This window comes from Rana temporaria, chromosome 12 (genome assembly GCF_905171775.1).
Source record: "Rana temporaria chromosome 12, aRanTem1.1, whole genome shotgun sequence".
NCBI lineage: Eukaryota > Metazoa > Chordata > Amphibia > Anura > Ranidae > Rana > Rana temporaria.
In genome coordinates, this window is record NC_053500.1 from 5870626 (window position 1) to 5893668 (window position 23043).

General features: G+C 49.3%; 1 protein-coding gene across 1 annotated transcript in view; it reads left to right on the forward strand.

Moving 5' to 3' along the window:
• BMP7 (bone morphogenetic protein 7) overlaps positions 1-23043 on the forward strand; it is a 77611-nt gene that overhangs the window by 49166 nt on the left and 5402 nt on the right. The window contains exons 2-5 of the mRNA XM_040331705.1: positions 47-239; positions 7611-7759; positions 19128-19325; positions 19469-19545. Coding sequence (XP_040187639.1) covers positions 47-239; positions 7611-7759; positions 19128-19325; positions 19469-19545 — 617 coding nt within the window. The remainder of the gene's footprint in view (positions 1-46; positions 240-7610; positions 7760-19127; positions 19326-19468; positions 19546-23043) is intronic.

The window sequence follows — 23043 nt, forward strand, 5'->3', positions numbered from 1 at the left end:
GAAAGGGTGGTAATAAGAGTCCAATCTCGTGTGTTTTCTCTTTCAGTGGAACACGACAAAGAATTCTTTCACCGACGACGCCACCACCGAGAGTTCCGGTTCGACCTGGCCAAAATTCCCGAAGGAGACGCGGTAACGGCAGCCGAATTTAGGATATATAAAGATTATATTCGGGAGAGATTTGACAACGAGACCTTCCAGATCAGCATCTACCAGGTCCTGCAGGAACATCAAGGAAAGTGAGTAACGGGGGAGAGGTACAACAATCCTTGTTTAGAGGCAGCATGGGGGGGCTCGTCCGGGATGTGTTCTCTTTTTAGCTTCATATCAACCAATCAGCTGCTGCTTTTCCTGTTGGCAGGGCAGAATGCAAAGCAGAGACGTTTATTGGTAACAATATAAGAAAAGGGATAGTTTGGGATTTTTAACCACTTAAGGACCGCCTCCTGCACATTTACGTCGGCAGAATGGCATGGCTGGGCACATGCATGTACAGGTACGTCCTGTGCTAGTACCTAGGCGTGGGTCGCGGGCGCGCGACCCACGCCTGGGTACTAGCACAGGACGTACCTGTACATGCATGTGCCCAGTCGTGCCATTCTGACGTCACGAAGCTCCGGGACCGCGGGACCCACGGACCCGATCGCCGCTGGAGTCCCGCGATTGGCCCTCGGAGCTGAAGAACGGGGAGAGCTGTATGTAATCACGGCTTCCCCGTTCTTCAATGTGGCGGCGTCATCGATCGTGTGATCCCTTTTATAGGGATACACGATCGATGACGTCACACCTACAGCCACACCCCCCCTACAGTTGTAAACACACATGAGGTCACACATAACCCCTTCAGCGCCCCCTTGTGGTTAACTCCCAAACTACAATTGTAATTTTCACATGAATCAGTGCATTTTAAATGCATTTTTTGCTGTGAAAATGACAATGGTCCCAAAAATGTGTCAAAATTGTCCGAAGTGTCCGCCATAATGTCGCAGTCACGAAAAAAATCGCTGATCGCCGCCATTGGTAGTAAAAAAATTTTTTTTATAAAAATGCCATAAAACTATCCCCTATATTGTAAACGCTATAAATTTTGCACAAACCAACCGATAAACGCTTATTGCGATTTATTTTTTACCAAAAATAGGTAGAAGAATACGTATCGGCCTAAACTGAGGAAAAAAAAAGTTTTTTTATATATTTTTGGGGCATATTTATTATAGCAAAAAGTTAAAAATATTGAATTTTTTTCAAAATTGTCGCTCTATTGACGTAATTTGCGTTCACGTCGAAACCAATACGTCCTTGCGGCGTATTTGGAGCAATGCACACTGGGATATGTCCACGAACGGCACATACGCCGTTCGTGAAAAACGTCAATCACGTCCGGTCACATAATATTAACATAAAACACGCCCCCTGTCCCACATTTGAATTAGGCGCGCTTACGCCGGCCTATTTACGCTACGCCGCCGCAACTTACGGAGCAAGTGCTTTGACAATACAGCACTTGCCCGTCTAAGTTGCGGGGGCGTAACGTAAATAGAATACGTTACGCCTGCACAAAGATACGCGGCTGTACGTGAATCCGGCCCATAGTGTATATACATCAGAATGCCATTTAGTAGAGGGAGGGTCTTATGGGTTCACGTGTGCTGGGAAACAACATGTTGATGAGAGGGATGATTTCATCAGTCTTCTGCTGTTCCTTCGTTGTCCAGTCACATGCTGGGGAAGTGAACCCTACGGACTAAGACTGGGAGGCCATTACAGACAGTTCATGTGCGTGTAAAAAGGCAGGCGTCCCAATACTTTTGGTAATATAGTATAGCTCACCATGGGTAGTAGCAGATTACACGATCCTTTCTCTTTAAGTTCACCGCTACGAATCGATCAGAGGCCGTGGGTGAGCGATGTGCTGTACGCACCGTCCATCTGCCGCCGTCTCCCTGGATTCTAGTAAAACGGAAAAGAGAGGCGATCGTGCTGTCATTTGCAGCCAAGCCGAATAAACCTTTAACTTATTTTCCAATCTGTGTTTTGAAGCCACATCAATGGCACAGGCAGACGGGAAAAAAGTATTCAGCGCTATAAAATAGGGTTTAGGTGAGGACACTCGGCCTGTGGAGAGAATCGACTCGATCGCTGTCACAGCGCTGGGCGCGTCTGGCATAAATATGGCTGACCTGAGACAAAATGTCTGACTCATTGTGGAGGCTGCTGCTGCTGCTCCCATATATTTATCATCTTCCTTTTCCAGATGCCTGGTTCTGAACCGGCGTGGGGTGAAAGGGGGAGGGGGTTAAGGCTAAGTAGGCCGGTTTCCTTTGCCTAACCGCAAAATCACGTTGCAAATAGTCAATGCTTTCGACGTGAACGTAACTTACGCAAAGCCCTATTCGCAAACGATTTATGCAAACGACGTAAACTGCGGAAAATTCGACGCTGTCCCGACGTCCATACCTAACATTGCGTACACCTCATAGAGGCAGGGGTAACATTACGCCGAAAAAAGCCTTACGTAAAAAAAATGCGCCGGGTGGACGTACGTTTGAGAATCGGCGTATCTAGCTAATTTGCATACTCTACGCGGAAATCAACCGAAGCGCCACCTAGCGGCCAGCGTAAATATGCACCTAAGACCCGACGGCGTACTAAGACGTACGTCAGTCGGATCTAGCCCACATTCAGGCGTATCTTGTTTTGTGGATACAAAACAAAGATACGACGGCGCATCGTAGAACTTGCGCGGCGTAGCAATAGATACGCCGCCGTAAGTTCTTTGTGGATATGGCCCAATGTGTTTATTGTAATTAGGTCTGCTATTGTGTGAAGGAGTTCTGTGTTTATACTTATGATAATGTGTATTGTAGTTTGTGAGCTAGGAGAAGACAAGTCTGACCTGAAAGCTCAAACCTCTGAGTCACCTAGGCTGGTTAAATGACTAGTTAATTAGCTCATGTTAATTTATGTTTCTGGTTACAGTTTGTATTGGTAGGGTAATATGATCAAGGGGAGAGGGGGGAACCTCCTTCTCAAGTGTATAAAAGGCCTGTATTCTTGGTCAAATAAACAGTTCCAGCTTTGCAGCCAAACAAGTCCTGCCTAGTTCTTGGTTGTAATATGTGACTATAATATGTATATTAAGACTGAAGGAAGTGGTATATGACGGAAGAACTCAAGCGGAGTGTGGCCTATCAGGATATATAAAGCAGCATGTAATGAAAATTCCTCATTCCTGCCACCCACATAATCAAGGTGGGTGGGGGGAATCCTTCCCTCTGTGGTCTTTGTATTCTGACAGACTACAATACCCCGTTGTCAGAATACAATAATCAGTGCTGCCAGCTATATCCGGCAGCACTGATCATTCAGGGAGAAACCCTACAGCATGGGTCTTCAAACTATGGCCCTCCAGTTGTTCAGGAACTACAATTCCCATCATGCCTAGTCATGTCTGTGAATGTCAGTGTGTTACAAAGCCTCATGGGATGTGTAGTTCTACAACAGCTGGAGGGCCGTAGTTTGAGGATCCCTGCCCTACAGGCTGGTTGTACCCAAGTCCAGCTTCATTTAACCACTTCAGCCCCGGACCATTTGGCTGGCCAAAGACCAGGCCACTTTTTGCTGATTCGGCACTGCCGTCGCTTTAACTGACAATTGCGTGGCTGTGTGACGTGGCTCCTAAACAAAATTGACGTCCTCCCCACCCCCCCCCCCCACAAATAGAGCTTTATTTTTGGTGGTATTCGATCACCTCTGCGTTTTTTTTTTTTTTGCGCTATAAACAAAAATAAAGCGACAATTTTGAAAAAAATGCAATGGGCTAGATTCATGTAGAATTAGGCGGGCGTAGCGTATCTCATATACACTACGCCGCCGTAAGTTTGAGCCGCAAGTCCTGTATTCACAAAGAACTTACGGCGGCGCAGTGTAACTAATTCAAAATAGGCTGGTTGGGGGCGTGTTCTATGTAAAATACTGATCACCCCACGTATTTGACGTTTTTAATGAACGGCGCATGCGCCGTCCGTGGACGTATCCCAGTGCGCATGCTCCAAATGACGTCGGCAAATCGTCATGCTTTCGACGTGAACGTAAATTGCGGCCAGCCCCATTCACGGACGAGTTACGCAAACGACGTAAAATTTTCAAATTCCGACGCGGGAACGACGGCCATACTTAACATTGGCTGCGCCATGTTTTTGGTGGTTTATCTTTGCGCCTGAAAACCCCTAACGTAAACGGCGTATCTTTACTGTGACGGCCGGGCGTACGTTCGTGAATAGGCGTATCTAGCTGATTTACATATTTCTAGGCGTAAATCAGCGTACACGCCCCTAGTGGCCAGCGTAAATATGCAGTTAAGATATGACAGCGTAGGAGACTTACGCCAGTCGTATTTGAGCAACATTTAAGCGTATCTCAGTTTGAGAATATGCTTAAAGTTGCGACGGCGGAGATTCGGACTTACAACGGCGTATCTACTAATAAGCCCTTTGTAAGTCTACCTGAATCTAGCCCAATATTTTTTTACTTTTTGCTATAATAGATATCCCCAAAAAATATATAAAACTTTTTTTTCTCAGTTTAGGCCGATACGTATTCTTCTACATAAGTGTCCGCCATAAAGTCGCGGTCACAATAAAAATCGCAGATCGCCTCCATTACTAGTAAAAAATAAAAAAAAAATGCCATAAAACGACCCGCTATTTTGTAGACGCTATAACTTTTGCCCAAACCAATCAATATGCGCTTATCAACATACCCAACACAAACCCGCCCCCCAAAAAAAGAATCTTCTCCCTCTCACAAATCCTCTACCCCTCAAATTTCCCCTCCATGAACAAATGCCCCCCCCCCCCCCATCTGAGCACAAATACCCCCAATCATCCCTACTAGCACAAATACCCCCTCCCCCTAAAAAAGAATCTTCTCCCTCTCACAAATCCTCTACCCCCTCAAATTCCCCCTCCATGAACAAATCCCCCCCCCCATCTGAGCACAAATACCCCCAATCATCCCTACTAGCACAAATACCCCCTCCCCCTAAAAAAGAATCTTCTCCCTCTCACAAATCCTCTACCCCCTCAAATTCCCCCTCCATGAACAAATCCCCCCCCCATCTGAGCACAAATATCCCCAATCATCCCTACTAGCACAAATACCCCCTCCCCCTAAAAAAGAATCTTCTCCCTCTCACAAATCCTCTACCCCTCAAATTTCCCCTCCATGAACAAATGCCCCCCCCCCCCCCATCTGAGCACAAATACCCCCAATCATCCCTACTAGCACAAATACCCCCTCCCCCTAAAAAAGAATCTTCTCCCTCTCACAAATCCTCTACCCCCTCAAATTCCCCTCCATGAACAAATCCCCCCCCCCCCCCATCTGAGCACAAATACCCCCAATCATCCCTACTAGCACAAACCCCCCCCCCCCCACCCCAGCTCAAATCATTTCCCCCTATCCCCCTTCCCAACACGGATCCCCCAAATTGCCACTCCTAGCACACCTGCCCAAATTTGCCCTCCTTGAATAATTCTTACCCCCTGTGCTGCCCCACACATTCCCCCCCCCCATCTCCTTGTGGTGCCCCCCCCAGCTCACACAATATCACAGTGCCCAGGGCAAATGTCCCTCCCGCCCACCCCTTGTCCCGGCCCTGGCAGAAACCTCTATAGGAAAAGCCTTTTAGGTGATTCATTCCACCCAAAACTGAACCCCCCCCCCCCCCCAACCCCTTTTAGTTGACATCCTATAATAAACAACGCAAATGGTATTTTGGAAAGGGGGGAGGGGGGGGAGTCAACAGACTCTCGCAAAACCTTCCCCAGAGCACTTCATCAATTATACTGCGGGTGTCGAGATCTTTAAACACGGCCCTCTATTTCCAGCGGCCATGTTTTATGGCTCCCTCAGAGGAGGCGATTTCTACGTAAAAGAATTTCAATAAATATCTTGACATTCTCCATAGTGCCGGACCCACCTTTTAACGAGCCGAATTTACCGGCCTCTCTGGGGGGGGGGGGGGGGGGAGCTGAGGTCGTAATACAGCAGACCAGTAATAATCGCCCCCACCTCACCCCTCCACCCTCCCCTTTCCAGCCAGAAATTACAATCCACAAACTGAAGCATTTTCTGTGTCCTTTTGTTAAAAAAAAAAAAAAAGTTCAATAAATGAGAGTTTAACCACTTAAGGACCGGACCAATATGCTGCTAAATGACCCAAGGGGTTTTTACAATTCGCCACTGCGTCGCTTTAACAGACAATTGCGCGGTCGTGCGACGTGGCTCCCAAACAAAATTGGCGTCCTTTTTTTCCCCACAAATGGAGTTTTTTTTGGTGGTATTTGATCACCTCTGCGGTTTTTATTTTTTGCGCTATAAACAAAAATAGAGCGACAATTTTGAAAAAAAAATGCAATATTTTTTACTTTCTGCTATAATAAATATCCCCCAAAAATATATAAAATATATTTAAAAAAAAAAAAAATTCCTCAGTTTAGGCCGATACGTATTCTTCTACCTATTTTTGGTAAAAAAAATCGCAATAAGCGTTTATCGATTGGTTTGCGCAAAATTTATAGCGTTTACAAAATAGGGGATAGTTTTATTATTTTTTTTTTTTTTTACTAGTAATGGCGGCGATCAGCGATTTTTTGCGTGACTGCGACATTATGGCGGACACTTTGGAAAATGTTGACACATTTTTGGGACCATTGTCATTTTCACAGCAAAAAATGCATTTAAATTGCATTGTTTATTGTGAGGGGGCGCTGTAGGAGTTAGGGTTCACCTAGTGTGTGTTTACAACTGTAGGGGGGTGTGGCTGTAGGTCTGACGTCATCGATCGAGTCTCCCTATAAAAGGGATCACTCGATCGATGCAGCAGCCACAGGGAAGCACGGGGAAGCCGTGTTTACATACGGCTCTCCCCATTCTTCAGCTCCGCCTATAGCGCGCACCGGCGTATAGCGCGCACCCCTAATCTAGAAGGGAAATTCCTGGAAAAAAAATGAATTACTTACAGTTTTGGTGTCTTGCCCGGCAGAGGCGGCTCTTTAATTAGGCAAATTAGGCGATCGCCTAAGGCCTCGCACTCACAGGGGCCTCACAGCTGCCTAACTTCCCCAATGCATTACCCCAGTTTTGAGGGACAGGGGACCTTAACGCTGCTGTGCTCAGGCAGCGTTATGAGCCCTGACTCAGGAGCGGGGGCCGCCAGCGTCCCTAACGACCAGTGAATATCGATGACACCACCCCTTGTGACGACGTCAATGACACAGCATGCCCTCAGTCAATGACGTCACCATGACCATCCTCACCCCATGAGGTGAAATCTCGCATGGAGCTCCAGACCGAGGACGATTGATGGTTATTTTGTATTTCTTCCATTTGCAAATAATCGCTCCAACACTCGTCTCCTTCTCACCATGCTTCTTGGTGCACAAGTTCCTGAGCCAGGCTGTGTATGTCCATAGACACACACAGTACTGGTAAGCCACGCCCCCTGCTCCCTCCTCACAGAAATTTCACAGCCAGCAGGAGATGTGCTTTGAGACTTTTTTTCAGTGCTGTGTCACATTATCGCTAAGCATTGTTGTCTTTTGCAGGGATTCGGACCTATTCCTGCTGGATTCCCGGACGATCTGGGCCGCAGAGGAAGGCTGGCTGGTATTTGACATCACAGCGACCGGCAACCACTGGGTCCTCATCCCGCAGCAGAACCTGGGCCTGCAGCTGTCTGTGGAGAGCAGTGATGGTAAGTGGTTGGCTTGTTTAAGGCCATTACATTGGGGATGCTCGGTGATTTGATGGTTGTCGCTGTTAACCTGTGACCCTCACTTCCTGAGAGGGAGCGATATCCCTGCAAGGGGAGGCAGAGCCGCCTACACAGGGAGGTACAAGAGCCGGGCCAGGTAGGAGAATGAGATGCGAGGAAGCTTTGGGAGGTTGGGGTTGCGCACCCCTAAACCCTGCACTCTGTACACAGCACACCCCTGAACTCTGCACTCTGTACATAATGCACACCTGAACCCTGCACTCTGTACACTACACACCCCTGAACTCTGCACCCTGTACATAATACACACCCGAACCCTGCACTCTGTACATAATGCACACCTGAACCCTGCACTCTGTACACAGCACACCCCTGAACCCTGCACTCTGTACATATTGCACACCTGAACCCTGCACTCTGTACACAGCACACCCCTTAACTCTGTACGTAGCGTACTCCTGAACTCTGCACTCTGTACGTAACGCACTCCTGAACCCTGCACTCTGTAGGAAAAGTAAAATCCACTCTTGCAGTGTTGGCAACCCCACGCTACAAGGGTTAAATGGTATTTAGTCTAGGGGCAGAGGATTAAGGTATAAAATACTTCTTAGGGCCCTTTCACACGGGGTGTGCGTAAGCTCAGCGGGGATCGCTCCGTATATCCCCGCTGAGCCGGCGGCTGACAGGGGGGTCCCCGCACACTGTGCAGGGACCGCCCTGTTTTTTCTCCGCTCTCCCCTATGGGGGGGGGGGGGAATCGGATGAACACGGACCGTGTGTCCATGTTCATCCGATCCGCAGACGGAAGAAAAAATAGGGTTTTCTTCCTTCCGCAAAATCGGATCCTTGCGGAGGCGGGTGATTACGGGTGTCAGCGGATGTTTACCCGCCTTCACCCGCAATCACATAGGGACCGCAAACGGATGGATAAAAATGCGGACATACGGTCCGCACGTCTGAAAGGGGCCTAAGGCCCCTGCGGGCTTGATCAGGTCTGCCTTTCAGTTTTTCAGGTGGACCTGATCGGAAAGGTCCATGCATTCCTATAGACAGGCCGGTGTACATTGGACTTGCGTTTCCCGCTCACCTCCGGGTCCAATCCAGTCCGCTGCTCGGGTGTTCCTTGCTTCACGGAAAGCCGCCAACAAATCACGGGTTACAAATCTGCAATCGGTGCTCCCCTCCACTTCTCCTGGTCTCTGAGTGCAGCAGGGGCAGCATTGTCATTGCAGCAAGTTAGGAGCTCACTGGATTTCTGGCAGACCGGCAGGTATTTTTCTGTATTTGCATCATTTTTTGGGGGGGATAAAACTTGGGGAAATGTGGCAGAGATGTATGGATTATCTTTCTTTTTTTTTTTTTTTTTTGGTAGTTGTGCCCAGACATACACTTCGGGCCAGATTCTCAAAAGAATTACGCCGGTGTATCTACAGATACACCGGCGTAATTCGAATTTCCCGCCGGCATATCATTGTTTTCTATCCAGAAAACATGAGACGCCGGATTTACGCTAAGATCCGACTGGCGTAATAATCTTACACCGTCGGATCTTAAATGTAATGTTACGCCGGCCGCTAGGTGGCGTTTACGTTGATTTCTCATTTGACTATGCAAATGAGGCTGATACGCCGATTCCCGAATGTTTTTTGCGCCGCCCCGTCGCCGTTTACGCCGTTTCCGTAAGCGCAAACTTACCCCTGCTATATGAGGGGTAAGTTTACGAAGGTCCGTCGTATGCCATGTTAAGTATGGCCTCGGGACAGCGTCGTCTTTTTCCATCGTTTACGTTGTTCTCCTAAGTCGTTCGCCAATAGGGATTTGCGTAAATGACGCTCACGTCAGCTTCATTGACGTTTTCCGACGTGAGTTGGAGCATGCGCACTGGGATATTTTTACGGCCGGCGCATGTGCAGTTCGATCGGCGAGGGGGCGCGCTTATTTTAAATACAAGCCGCCCCCTTTGAATTACGCGGCCTTACGCCGGGCCATTTACAGTACGCCGCCGCAAATTACGGAGCAAGTGCTTTGAGAATACGGCACTTGCTCCAGTAAGTTGTGGCGGCGTAGTGTAAATGGCTTACGCTACGCCGCCGCGGATTCTATGAGAATCTGGCCCTTTAAGTCTGAAGGCGTTTTACCTCTCTGGACGTGTGCTGTGTGAGGGATGGAACGTTTTTGAGGCCAGTTTAGTTGGTTCTAGGTGGAGCCAGGAAACCAGAAGAAGCATCCACCCTGTAAAATGTCACCTAATTAATCTCGGTCACCTCCTACGCTATTAGAGACGGACAGTCGGATCGTCATTCACCCGAGAACGTGATATTCCGCTTAATCCCCGCTCGCTCGCTGAGGAAGACGCCTCACCCTTTGAGGAGCTTCTTTGAAATGCCAGCTTCTTACAGGAATAACACGCGTCCATTCCTTAAAGGAGAAGTACGGGGAAAGCTCATTTGGCTGTAGTTCGTTCGTTCTCCTGTGGATCGCAGTTCGTTCTGCACTTCTTTGACCCGTTTTCAGCAGACAGCGGGGTAAAGCCCGCTGTCGGCTGACGACATAGAGCCGATCCAGGCTCGGGCAATCGCGACAATCAAATTGGGTGTCCGCCCACAACCCTGGACCGGCACTCAGCTCAGCCTCTTGGCAAGCTGCCGTCCCCTCCCAAGCCCAGCGCTCCAGTGAATGCGGGTTGGGGGGGGGGGGGGAGCTGGGGTGCAGAGCAAGATCTGAAAACCCAGATCTTGCTTGTAAAAGTAGCAGTGGCATCATTGTTGTGCTGCACATAACCTGTGCAAAGAGTGGAGTTGTGGGAGGGGCCCAGCAGGCTCCACCCACTACGGGCTGCCTGCAGAAAACTTGAGGGGGGGCGGAGACAAGACCGGTCACCCTGCTCAAGGGGAGAGAGTAGCAGTGATCGGTCTTTAGTACGGGAGGAGGCGGAGACGAAACCAGTCACCCTGTACAAGGGAAGAGGGAAGCAGTGAGTGGTCTTTATTACAGGAGGGGGCGGAGACAAGACCAGTCAGCAGGCACTAGAAAAGAGGGAAGCAGCAAGTGGTGTTTATTACAGGAGGGGGCGGAGACAAGACCAGTCACCCTGCACAAGAAGAGAGCGTAGCAGTGAGCGGTCTTTATTACAGGAAGGGGGTGGAAACAAGACCAGTTACCCTGCACAAAGTGAGAGCAGTAGTGAGCGGTCTTTATTACAGGAGGGGGCGGAGACAAGACCAGTCGCCCTGCACAAAGAAAGAGGAAAGCAGTGAGCGGTGTTTATTACAGGAGGGGGGCGGAGGCAAGACCAGTCACCCTGCACAAGGAGAGAGAGAGCAGCAGTGATAGGTCTTTATTACAGGAAGGGGGCGGAGGCAAGACCAGTCACCCTGCACAAGGAGAGAGCACAGCAGTGAGCGGTCTTTATTACAGAAGGGGGCAGAGACAAGACCAGTCACCCTGCAGAAGGAAAAATGGAAGCAGCGAGCGGTCTTTATTACAGGAGGGGGCGGAGACAAGACCAGTCACCCTGCACAAGGAGAGAGAGCAGCAGTGAGTGGTCTTTATTACAGGAGGGGGGCGGAGACAAGACCAGTCACCCTGCACAAGGAGAGAGAGCAGCAGTGAGTGGTCTTTATTACAGGAGGGGGGCGGAGACAAGACCAGTCACCCTGCACAAGGAGAGAGAGCAGCAGTGAGTGGTCTTTATTACAGGAGGGGGGCGGAGACAAGACCAGTCACCCTGCACAAGGAGAGAGAGCAACAGTGAGCGGTCTTTATTACAGGAGGAGGCAGAGACAAGACCGGTCACCCTGCACAAGAAGAGAGAGAAGCAGTGAGTGGTCTTTATTACAAGAGGGGGCAGAGACAAGACCAGTCACCCTGCACTAGAAAAGAGGGAAGCAGTGATTGGTCTTTATTACAGGAGGGGGAGGAGACAAGACCAGTCATCCTGCACAAGGAGAGAGAGCAGCAGTGAATGGTCTTTATTACAAGAGGGGGGGGGGGACAAGACCAGTCACCCTGCACAAGGAGAGAGGGAAGCAGTGATTGGTCTTTATTACAGGAGGGGGGCGGAGACAAGACCAGTCACCCTGCACAAGGAGAGAGAGCAGCACCAAGATTCAAGGAGAAATACTTGTGATTCTTGTATTAGGACCATATTCACTTATCCTGGAGTTCAGCTTTAATCAAGAACTCCACTGAGCAGCAACGGTCACATCATAAATTCCATTCAATACCCCCCCCCCCCCCCCCCCGTGAGAGACCCTGCACAACCCAGTAAGGAGTGAGCTATCGTCATCCACTCTCCATAGGGGACGCCGGCTGTGGCCTTTTATTTAAGGATTGAAGCTTGCCGTCGTCGGATGTAAGCAGGGCGCACTTACTTACCATCACATGTGTTCTGTGCTAACCGCAGCAGATAAGGATCAGTAAATGGCGTCCGGAAGGCAGTTAAAAGTTTTTGTTTACTCATAAAAGAAAAAAGAAAAAAAAAGAAGAAAAAATGTCCGGAAAGGAACAAATAAAAAAAGAAAGAAAGAAGAGAAAACCACTTGAGAGGCTGTGATAATTACCTAGGCATGCAAGACACGGCGAGACTTCTCCAATCCTCTGCTGTGCAGATGTCAGCCCCATGTGATCAGACATCTCCAGACGGTTATGTAGGAACCATCTATACCTCAGACAAAGTAATGACTTGATACTCAACCCTCTACACCAGGGGTCTCCAAACCTTCTAAACAAAGGGCCAGTTTACTGTCCTTCAGACTTTAATGGGGCCAGACTGTAGCTATTGGGAGTAGTAAAGGTCCCGACGTAAGTGGGGGGGGGGAAATGTCCCATCGTTGTTTCAGCGGGAGTAATTGTGCCCCTTCATTGGTAGCAATGGGAGGAATCGTGCTCCATCATTGGTGTCATTGGGTTCCATTGTTGTCATTGGAAGATATTGTGCTCCATCATTGGTGTCACTGGGAGGAGTTGTGCTCCATCATTGGTGTCACTGAGAGGAATTGTGCTCCATCATTGGTGTCACCGGGAGGAATTGTGCTCCATCATTGGTGTCACTGGGAGGAATAGTGTCCCATCATTGGTGTCATTGGGCTCCATTGTTGTTGTCATTGTAAGATATTGTGCTCCATCATTGGTGTAACTGGGAGGAGTTGTGCTCCATCATTGGTGTCACTGGGAGGAATTGTGCTCCATCATTGGTGTAACTGGGAGGAATTGTGCTCCATCATTGGTGTCACTGAGAGGAATTGTGCTCCATCATTGGTGTCACTGAGAGGAATTGTGCTCCATCATTGGTGTCACTGGGAGGAATTGTGCTCCATCGTTGGTGTCATTGGAAGATATTGGGCTCCATCATTGGTGTCACTGGGAGGAATTGTGCTCCGTCATTGGGCTCCATTGTTGTTGTCATTGGAAGATATTGTGCTCCATCATTGGTGTCACTGGGAGGAACTGTGCTCCATCGTTGGTGTCATTGGGCCCCATTGTTGTTGTCATTGGAAAATATTGTGTCCCATCATTGGTGTCACTGGGAGGAATTGTGCTCCATCATTGGTGTCATTGGAAGATATTGTGCTCCATCATTGGTGTCACTGGGAGGAGTTGTGCTCCATCATTGGTGGCAATTAGAGGAATTGTGCTCCATCATTGGTGTCATTGGGCCCCATTGTTGTTGTCATTGGAAGATATTGTGCTCCATCATTGGTGTCACTGGGAGAAATTGTGCTCCATCGTTGGTGTCATTGGGAGGAATTATGCCCCTTCGTTGGTGTCACTGGGGGAAATACTGCCCCAAGGGCCAGATAAAAGCAAGCAATGGGCCGCAGTTTGGTGACCACTGCTCTACACCATTGGGCCCAAAACTGGTCTAATACTAATACTTTCTAGACCTTTTCATGAGACCAGTGCTTTTACTTACCTCTTGATCTCTTCCATACCTTCCTCCACTAGATAGTTAGACGGTATTAATCATTTCTCTCAGATTTTTTCTACCGTCTGGGTTTATCTTCTCAGACTGCCACCATCCTTGGTCTGTTTTTACAGTTGAAGCCGGTCCCCAGCCTTGAAACTTAAGTCGCCTTTCCTAGGTCCATTGAAGTCAAACAGACCAATGTACCTATGTACCAGCTTACTCATGATCATGTAGCCTTCGGACGACCAGGGGATGACCAGATCCGACAGTTGACCTCCAATAGGAGGTCAATTACCCACAGCTCCAGGAACCCCTACCAACCTCTTGAGGAACCCTAGGGTTCAATATAAATTTGGTTGAGAATAGCTGCCGGCTTTGTGACGTTGACCCTGAAACTGTGCAGGTACCATCAGATAGGAGGTCAATCATTGACAGCTCCCGGAACCCCTACCAACCACGTGAGGAACCCTAGGGTTCAATATAAATTTGGTTGAGAATAGCTGCCGGCTTTGTGACGTTGACCCTGAAACTGTGCAGGTACCATCAGATAGGAGGTCAATCATTGACAGCTCCCGGAACCCCTACCAACCACGTGAGGAACCCTAGAGTTCCTCAGAATCTTGGTTGAGAATGGCTGCTGGCTTTGCCAAGTGGCATTGGCCCTGGAACTATGCAGACACCATCCAGTGTAAGGTCAATTGCCAACAGCTCAAGGAAACCCTACCAACCTCTTGAGGAACCCTAGGGTTCAATAGAAATTTGGTTGAGAATAGCTGCTGGCTTTGCCAAGTGACGTTGACCCTGAAACTGTGCAGGTACCATCGGATGGGAGGTCAATCATTGACAGCTCCCGGAACCCCTGCCAACCATGTGAGGAACCCTAGAGTTCCTCAGAATTTTGGTTGAGAATGGCTGCTGGCTTTGCCAAGTGGCATTGGCCCTGGAACTATGCAGACACCATCCAGAGGGAGGTCAATTGCCAACAGCTCAAGGAACCCCTACCAACCTTGTGAGGAACCCTAGGGTTCAAAATAATTTTGGTTGAGAATGGCTGCTGGCTTTGCCAAGTAGCATTGGCCCTGGAACTATGCACACACCATCCGATAGGTCAATCACCCACAGCTCAAGGAACCCCTACCAACCTCCTTGAGGAACCCTAGGGTTCAATAGAAATTTGGTTGAAAATAGCTGCTGGCTTTGCCAAGTGACGTTGAGCCTGAAAGTGTGCAGCTACCATCAGATGGGAGGTCTATTAGCGACTCCAGGAACCCCTACCAACCTCTTGAGGAATCCTAGTGTTCCTCAGAATCTTGGTTGAGAATGGCTGCTTGCTTTTCCAAGTGGCCTTGGAACTATGCAGGTACCATCAAATGGGAGGTCAATTGCCCACAGCTCAAGGAACACCTTTTGAGGAACCCTAGAGTTTCCACAGAATCTTGGTTGAGGATGTTCTCTTTTTCTCTTACAGTGTGTATTGATGTATCAGACTGTGTTCAGTAAACTTACTATTAAAAAAGAGAGTGTTCTATCAGGTTGAGGTCAGGACTCTGCGCAGGCCAGTCAAGTTCCTCCACCCCAAACTCGCTCATCCATGTCTTTATGGACCTTAATTTGTGCCCAGTCATGTTGGAACTGGAAGGGGCCGTCCCCAAACAGTTCCCACAAAGTTGGGAGCATGAAGTTTGTCCAAAATGACTTGGTATGCTGACGCCTTAAGAGTTCCCTTCACTGGAACTAAGGGGCCAAGCCTAACTCCTGAAAAACAACCCCCCCCACACCATAATCTCCCCTCCACCAAATGATTTGGACCAGTGCACAAAGCAAGGTCCTCAAAGACGCGGATGAGCGAGTTTGGGGTGAAGGAACTTGACTGGCCTGAACAGAGTCCTGACCTCAACCTGAGTGGAGACTGCGAGCCAGGCCTTCTCTCCAACATCAGTGCCTGACCTCACGAATGCACTTCTGGAAGAATGGTCAAACATTCCCATAGACACCCTCCTAAACCTTGTGGACGGCCTTCCCAGAAGATTTGAAGCTGTTATAGCTGCAAAGGGCAGGGCCAACTCAATATTGAACCCTACAGACTAAGACTGGGATGCCATTAAAGTTCATGTGCGTGTAAAAGGCCGGCGTCCCAATACTTTTGACAATATAGTGTAGACGAGGTGTGCTGCCATGAGTCGTGGTAACATTGCCACAATGCACACGTATAAATGGACCCTTAGGTTAGGTAAGGTCTCAGAGGAACACAAGAACATTTGGAGGAGCTTTTGTGTTTTGTTTGGTAGAACGCTCTTGTGGTTGAGATCTGACCTAAAATATCTCTTCTACTAAGAACATTCAATTATAAAAATGACGATCCGCGTCCAATCTGATATATTGATTGCAGCCGCTCTGCACGGGCGCGTTCTCCGCATTCCTCATCCGCCTATCTACTGCAATCTCGCCACGTGTGTGTTTTACGGGGCCGGGTTTGTGTGCCGCCGGGCCTGGATCACCTGAGGCCTGGAGTTTATGTTCCTCCTGAGAAATAAACTCTCCGAGTTACGGGCAGAACTTTTCCTTTTTTATAGTTCCTTATTCGGAGGTTTTGTTCTGGTGAACTCTCCTCAACCCCGCAATATGGGAAAGAAAGGGTGGAGGATTTATAGAAGGCGATCATATAGAATGTTTAATATGGTGTCAGATCCTTTATCATTATTTTTAGAATCTGCAGCTTTCGCTGAAATAATCCCTGGTGATCCTGCCATAAAAGCCTTTGCTTAGGCGCCTGCTCCTTATGAGGTGACAACTTCCTCCTAATTGTGAGGCTACGTTGTCACCTTGTCACATGCACCCCCGTGGTGGAGACTACAAACGGCCATTTCCACTTACAAAAAAACAAAACCCTAGGGTTACATCTAAGGCTGGCCACATGACCAAATAGCTAGGCATTTAGTCACATGATTTATGAAAGCTACTCCTCCCCCTTTTCAGCAGAGTACTTGACAAGGTTTCTGGGCTTTGGGTCATGGCATTGGTGCTGAAGAGAGCCTAATGCAGCATTTTCTCCAGGGAAGTCGATGACTCCCCACCACTAAAACCACAACCACTACTACTACCAGGGTTGGACTGGGACAGAAATTTGGCCCTGGACTTCATCCAGACTGGCCCACTTTGACAGGTCTCTCCTATGGCGGCCGGACAACCCCCGCACCCCCCCGGCCACCCAAGCCCCCTCTCCCCCTTCACTAGCCACTAGCCGTTCTACTTTATTCGTAGAACGGCTGGTACTGGTACTCTTATAGGCAGTACCAGTGGGGAAGCTAGACATTATTTCACCCGGGGCAAAGAATCAGTTCGGTGCCCATGGGACAAGATTAGGCAGAAGTGAGAAACTCCCAGGCCATAGCTGTTGAGTCAGCTGTCTGTCCCCTCCCCCCATGCTCCTCTGTCGTCACCCCTGCTCCTCTGGTCCTCCCCCTGCTTCTTTGTTCCCCCCAGGTGAGCGCTGCAGGGAGGGAGAGACAGAGGAGCGGAGGGGGCGGCAGTCCGCTGTCACTGAAGCCGGCCCACTGAGCCATCGGCCCACTGGGAAACTCCCTGTAGTCCCAATGGCCAGTCCATCCCTGACTACTACCATCACCACCACTACTGCTACCGCCACCATCACTACCACTATTACCACCACTACCAATAAAACCACCACTGCCGCTATTACCACCACTATACCTACCACCACTACTACCATTACCACCACCACAACTACTACTAAAACCACTACCAGTACTACCACCACTACTACCACTAAAACCACAACCACTACTACTACCATCACCACCACTACTACCACTAAAACCCCCACTACTGCTACCGCCACCATCACTACTACTATTACCACCACTGCCACCCTCACCACCACTACTGCCACCACCACTATACCTACCACCACTACTACCATTACCACCACCACAACTACCACTAGAACCACTACCAGTACTACCACCACTACCACCCCTAAAACTACCGCTACTACTACCACCACCACTAAAAACACTAACACTACTATCATTACCACCTCCGCGACTACCACTACCACCACCACTTAAACCACCACAATCGCTACTACCACCATCTCTACCACTATTACTGCCACTACTACCACCATCACCACCCCACTGCTATCACCACTACTGCAATTGCCACCACCATGACTACCACTTAAACCACTAGCAATACTACCACGCTAAAACCACCACTGCCGCTACTACCAACACAAGTACCACTACTACTATCATGACTACCACTACTACACCACCACTAAAACCACAACTACCGCTACTACCACCACCAGTACCACCACTATCACGACTACCACCACTACTATCATTACCACTAAAACCACCACAACCGCTACTACCACCACCACCACTACTACTATCATGGCTATTACTACTACCACCACCACCATCACCGCTACCAACACTACTACGCCCACTACTGCTACCACTACCATAACCACTACTACAATTACCACCACCAAGACTACCACTTAAACCACTACCAATGCTACCACCACTAAAACCACCACTACCGCTACTACCAACACCAGTACCACTACTACCACCACCTCTACTATCACGACTACCACTAAAACCACTACTACACCGCCACTAAAACCACAACTACCGCCACTACCACCACCACTACTATCACGACTACCACTAAAACCACTACTACACCACCACTAAAACCACAACTCCCACTACTGCCACCACCAGTACCACTACCACCACCAGAACCACTACTACCATTAAAACTCAGCCATGATTAAGCACTGACCGCAGTGTGAAACGCGTAGGCTGCTATCTCCACTGTTTTGCTGTACTTTGTAGTGCATTTGCCATCTTTTTTAAAATAAAGACAACCTAAGGGTTTTTTGGAAGTCCGGCTGTCCATTCTTCTAGCCTTTACAATTTGCCTTGTGCATTGCCGGCACTCCTGCTCTCTTGAGCAGCTATTGATTGTCCAGCACACCCACCTGGAGCGGCAACTCCCCTTTCCTCCTCCCTGCAGTGTTTATGAAAATTCAGCACTACCTTTCCTCTGGTGAGAATGTTTATAAACACTGGCAGTGTTTACACTTGTGATGACTGTCATTGGCTCACAGCGATCATTCTGATTGGCTGATTGGCTCTAATCTAAGCTGACCAATGACAGTTCCCTCACAGACATTCATGGGTGCGCTGGCTGGCTGTGTGCGTTTTCTGAAGCGTAGGTTATAAACAAAGCTCCAGAACATAGCGTCCAGCTGTCCGCCATTTTTCTACAATACGATAAACCTCTGGAGGAACCCTTCCTGAGGAACCCTACCCGAGGAACCCTTCCTGAGGGACCCCTGCTATAAAGATCCCTCAGAATGTGTCTGTGCACTGATTATATATACCATTTGTCCTACAGGGCAGAGCATCAACCCCAAGATGGCGGGTCTGATTGGGACGAATGGACCGCACAACAAGCAACCCTTCATGGTGGCGTTCTTCAAGGCCACAGAGATCCACCTGCGCAGCATACGGTCCACCGGGGGGAAGCAGCGCAACCAGAACCGATCCAAAGCACCAAAGAACCAGGAGGCCCTCAGAGTGGCCAACGTCCCAGGTGAGACCAACATGCGGTAATAACAGGTCCTTCCATTTACATCTCTGTGAGGTATTTCCGGGGGGGGGGGGTCTTCACCTTGGAGTTTGGGGTGAAGCGGAATGCCCCTTTTAACAATATATCTCCCCCTTGTGTCATCACAGAAAACAGCAGCACAGACCAGAAGCAAGCCTGTAAGAAACATGAACTCTACGTCAGCTTCCGGGACCTGGGATGGCAGGTGAGACCACGCCCCGGTGGCGTCACGGCACTCCACCCCCTGCAAAAAGCTAACACACGCTGCGTACATCGCAACCAGTAATCTGCGTGTTTTTTTTCTGACATTTTTGCCTTTTTTATTAACCACTTAAGGACCGACTCCTGTATATATATATATATATATATATATATATATATATATATATATATATATATATATGCGTCGGCACGCTAAAGATGGATATCTCGGTAACGGAAGCAGCTGCTGCCACAACCGAGGTATCCATCTTTTCAGTGGGTGGTCCTGTTTACGATAATGGTGGTCTCTGCAGCGGATTCGCCGCAAGATCACCGTTATCGGCGGCGGGAGAGGGCCCGCCGCTTGCCGGAAACCATCGGTAGCAGCGGAGGAGATCGGGTCCGGTGTCCTGTTGGGTATGGAGACGAGTGGGGGCAAGATGGCCCCCACCCGTCTCCATACCATAGCCGGGTGGAAGCAATGTCAAAACCTCACTTTCGCCCATACGTCTTAAAGGGACTTTTTTTGTTGTCATTTTTTCAAATGACAATTTTTTTTTTTTTGTATTGCATTTAAGTCCAAATATGAGATGTGAAGTCTTTTTGACCCCAGATCTCATATTTAAGAGGACCTGTCATGCTAGTTTTTTCTATTACAAGGGATATTTACATTCCTTGTAATAGGAATAAAAGTGACCCAATTATTTTATTTTTTTAACGACTTAAGACCCGGACCAATATGCAGGTTAAGGACCTTGCCCCTTTTTGCGATTCAGCACTGTGCCGCTTTAACAATTGACAATTGCGCGGTCGTGCGACGTGGCTCCCAAACAAAACTGGCGTCCTTTTTTCCCCACAAATAGAGCTTTCTTTTGGTGGTATTTGATCACCTCTGCGGTTTTTATTTTTTGCGCTATAAACAAAAATAGAGCGACAATTTAAAAAAAAAAAAAAATATTTTTCACTTTCTGCTATAATAAATATCCCCAAAAAAGATATAAAAAACATTTGTTTTCCTCAGTTTAGGCCCATACGTATTCTTCTACCTATTTTTGGTAAAAAAAATCGCAATAAACGTTTATCGATTGGTTTGCGCAAAATTTATAGCGTTTACAAAATTGGGGATAATTCTATGGCATTTTTATTAATAATGTTTTTTTTACTAGTAATGGCGGCGATCAGCGATTTTTTTCGTGACTGCGACATTATGGCGGACACATCGGACACTTTTGACACATTTTTGGGACCATTGTCATTTTCACATTTAGGCTGGGTGCACGGTGCCGCTCCCATTGATTAGCCATTCAAACATGCAAATGAGGGAAATACGGCGATTCACGAACCTGCGTGCGTCCAACGCAGGCTACGCGAGGTGTGCGTAAAGTTTTTCCCCATAAATGAGGTGCAACCCAGCAGCAGACATGCAAAGGTCTGCACCAGGGAACACAAGCCGGCGTATTTTACGTTGGACGTGTGTCTGGCTGGACGTAGGTTACGTTCACGCCGTACGCAGTGATCCGGCGTATCTTAGGCAGTTGTTCCGACGTGGTTGTGAGCAGGCGCAGGGGGATGCGTCCACGTCACGGCGCATGCGCAGTTCGTGATACGTATCTGTCTGGCGCTCGGCCCATCATTTGCATGGGTCACGCCCACTTCCACCTACGCCGGCGTACGCCTTCGAATCCCACGCCACGCTGGCGCAGCGTTGGGAGCACTGGCATGCTGAATTCAATGCTTGTCTCTCCACGCTACGCCGGCGTGGCGTACGGCGTTTGCGCTACGGCGGCGTAATGTGCGCCCACACTCTGTGAATCTGGGCCATTGTTTTTAACTCTGAAAAACAGGCTTGGTCCTTAAGTGGTTAAAGATTATTTTGCCATTTTAAACAAACACAGAAACGCCACAAATGTCACACTTTTATACCGTTTTCCTTCTCTGATCGATAATCTGATTGATAATCAGTTTGGGAATTTCAGTCTCATCTGATCAGAAAAAGCCACCGGGCGCTTTAGTCTTTGAAAAACCCAGATGTAAACATTGATACATCCAGGAAATCCCGCATCCCGTCCCAGAGAACAGAAGAGATAAGTGCGCAGAAGATTAGACGCTTTTACTTTATACACTTCATGTGGGAGATTTGTGAGCACCACCCGTGTTCATCAGTGTCCTTCAGATCTACCAACCGCTGTGTAACTCAAGAGCTTCTCTGATTGGATGTTGAAATTATGCTATTACAGCATTTCTGAAGGCGGTCATTTTAACTGAGGGCAGCTGAAGCCTGCATCCGTTCTCCTCCAGGAGTGAAGTTGCTTCTCTGCCCTTCATGCAATGTTAAATTATGCGCACTGGCACCTCTGATGCTTCTTTAGCCACTTTGCCCATCTCTGCCCTCCCCTGCTTTCTTCTGCCCTACTCTGTTCTCTTCTGTCCTCTGCCCTCCCCTAGCCTTCTCAGCACTCCTCTGTCCTTTGCCCTTCCCTACCGCCCTCAGCTCTCCTATGTCCTCTGCCCCCCTCTGCTTTCGTCGTTCCTCCTCTGCCCTCTTCTGTCCTCTTTCCTCTGCTTTCTCCCGCCCTTCGGCACCCATCTCTGCCTTACCCCTCTGCACTCCCATGCCCTCCTCTGTCCTCTGCCATCCCCTATCCTCCTCAGCTCTCTTCTGTCCTCTGCTCTCTTTTGTCCTCTGCCATCCTCAGCCCTCCTCCACCCTCCTCTGCTTTCCTCCTTACTCCTCTGCTTCCTTTTCTAGATGCCTGGTTCTGAACATGTGCAGGGTGAGTGGGAGTTAGGCTAAGTAGGCTGGTTTCCTCTGCCCTCTTCTGTCCTCTGCCTTCCCCCACCCATCTCTGCTTTCCTCTGCTCCCTTGCCCTCCTCCTCCCTCCCTTACCCTTCTCCGCCCTGCTCTGTCCTCTGCCCTCCTCTGTCCTCCGCCATCCCCTGCCCTCCTCTGTCCTCCACCACCCCCTGCCCTCCTCTGTCCTCCACCATCCCCTGCCCTCCTCTGTCCTCCACCATCCCCTGCCCTCCTCTGTCCTCCGCCATCCCCTGCCCTCCTCTGTCCTCCGCCATCCCCTGCCCTCCTCTGTCCTCCGCCATCCCCTGCCCTCCTCTGTCCTCCGCCATCCCCTGCCCTCCTCTGTCCTCCGCCATCCCCTGCCCTCCTCCATCCCCTGCCCTCCTCTGTCCTCCGCCATCCCCTGCCCTCCTCTGTCCTCCGCCATCCCCTGCCCTCCTCTGTCCTCCGCCATCCCCTGCCCTCCTCTGTCCTCCGCCATCCCCTGCCCTCCTCTGTCCTCCGCCATCCCCTGCCCTCCTCTGTCCTCCGCCATCCCCTGCCCTCCTCTGTCCTCCGCCATCCCCTGCCCTCCTCTGTCCTCCGCCATCCCCTGCCCTCCTCTGTCCTCTGCCATCCCCTGCCCTCCTCTGCCATCCCCTGCCCTCCTCTGTCCTCTGCCATCCCCTGCCCTCCTCTGTCCTCTGCCATCCCCTGCCCTCCTCTGT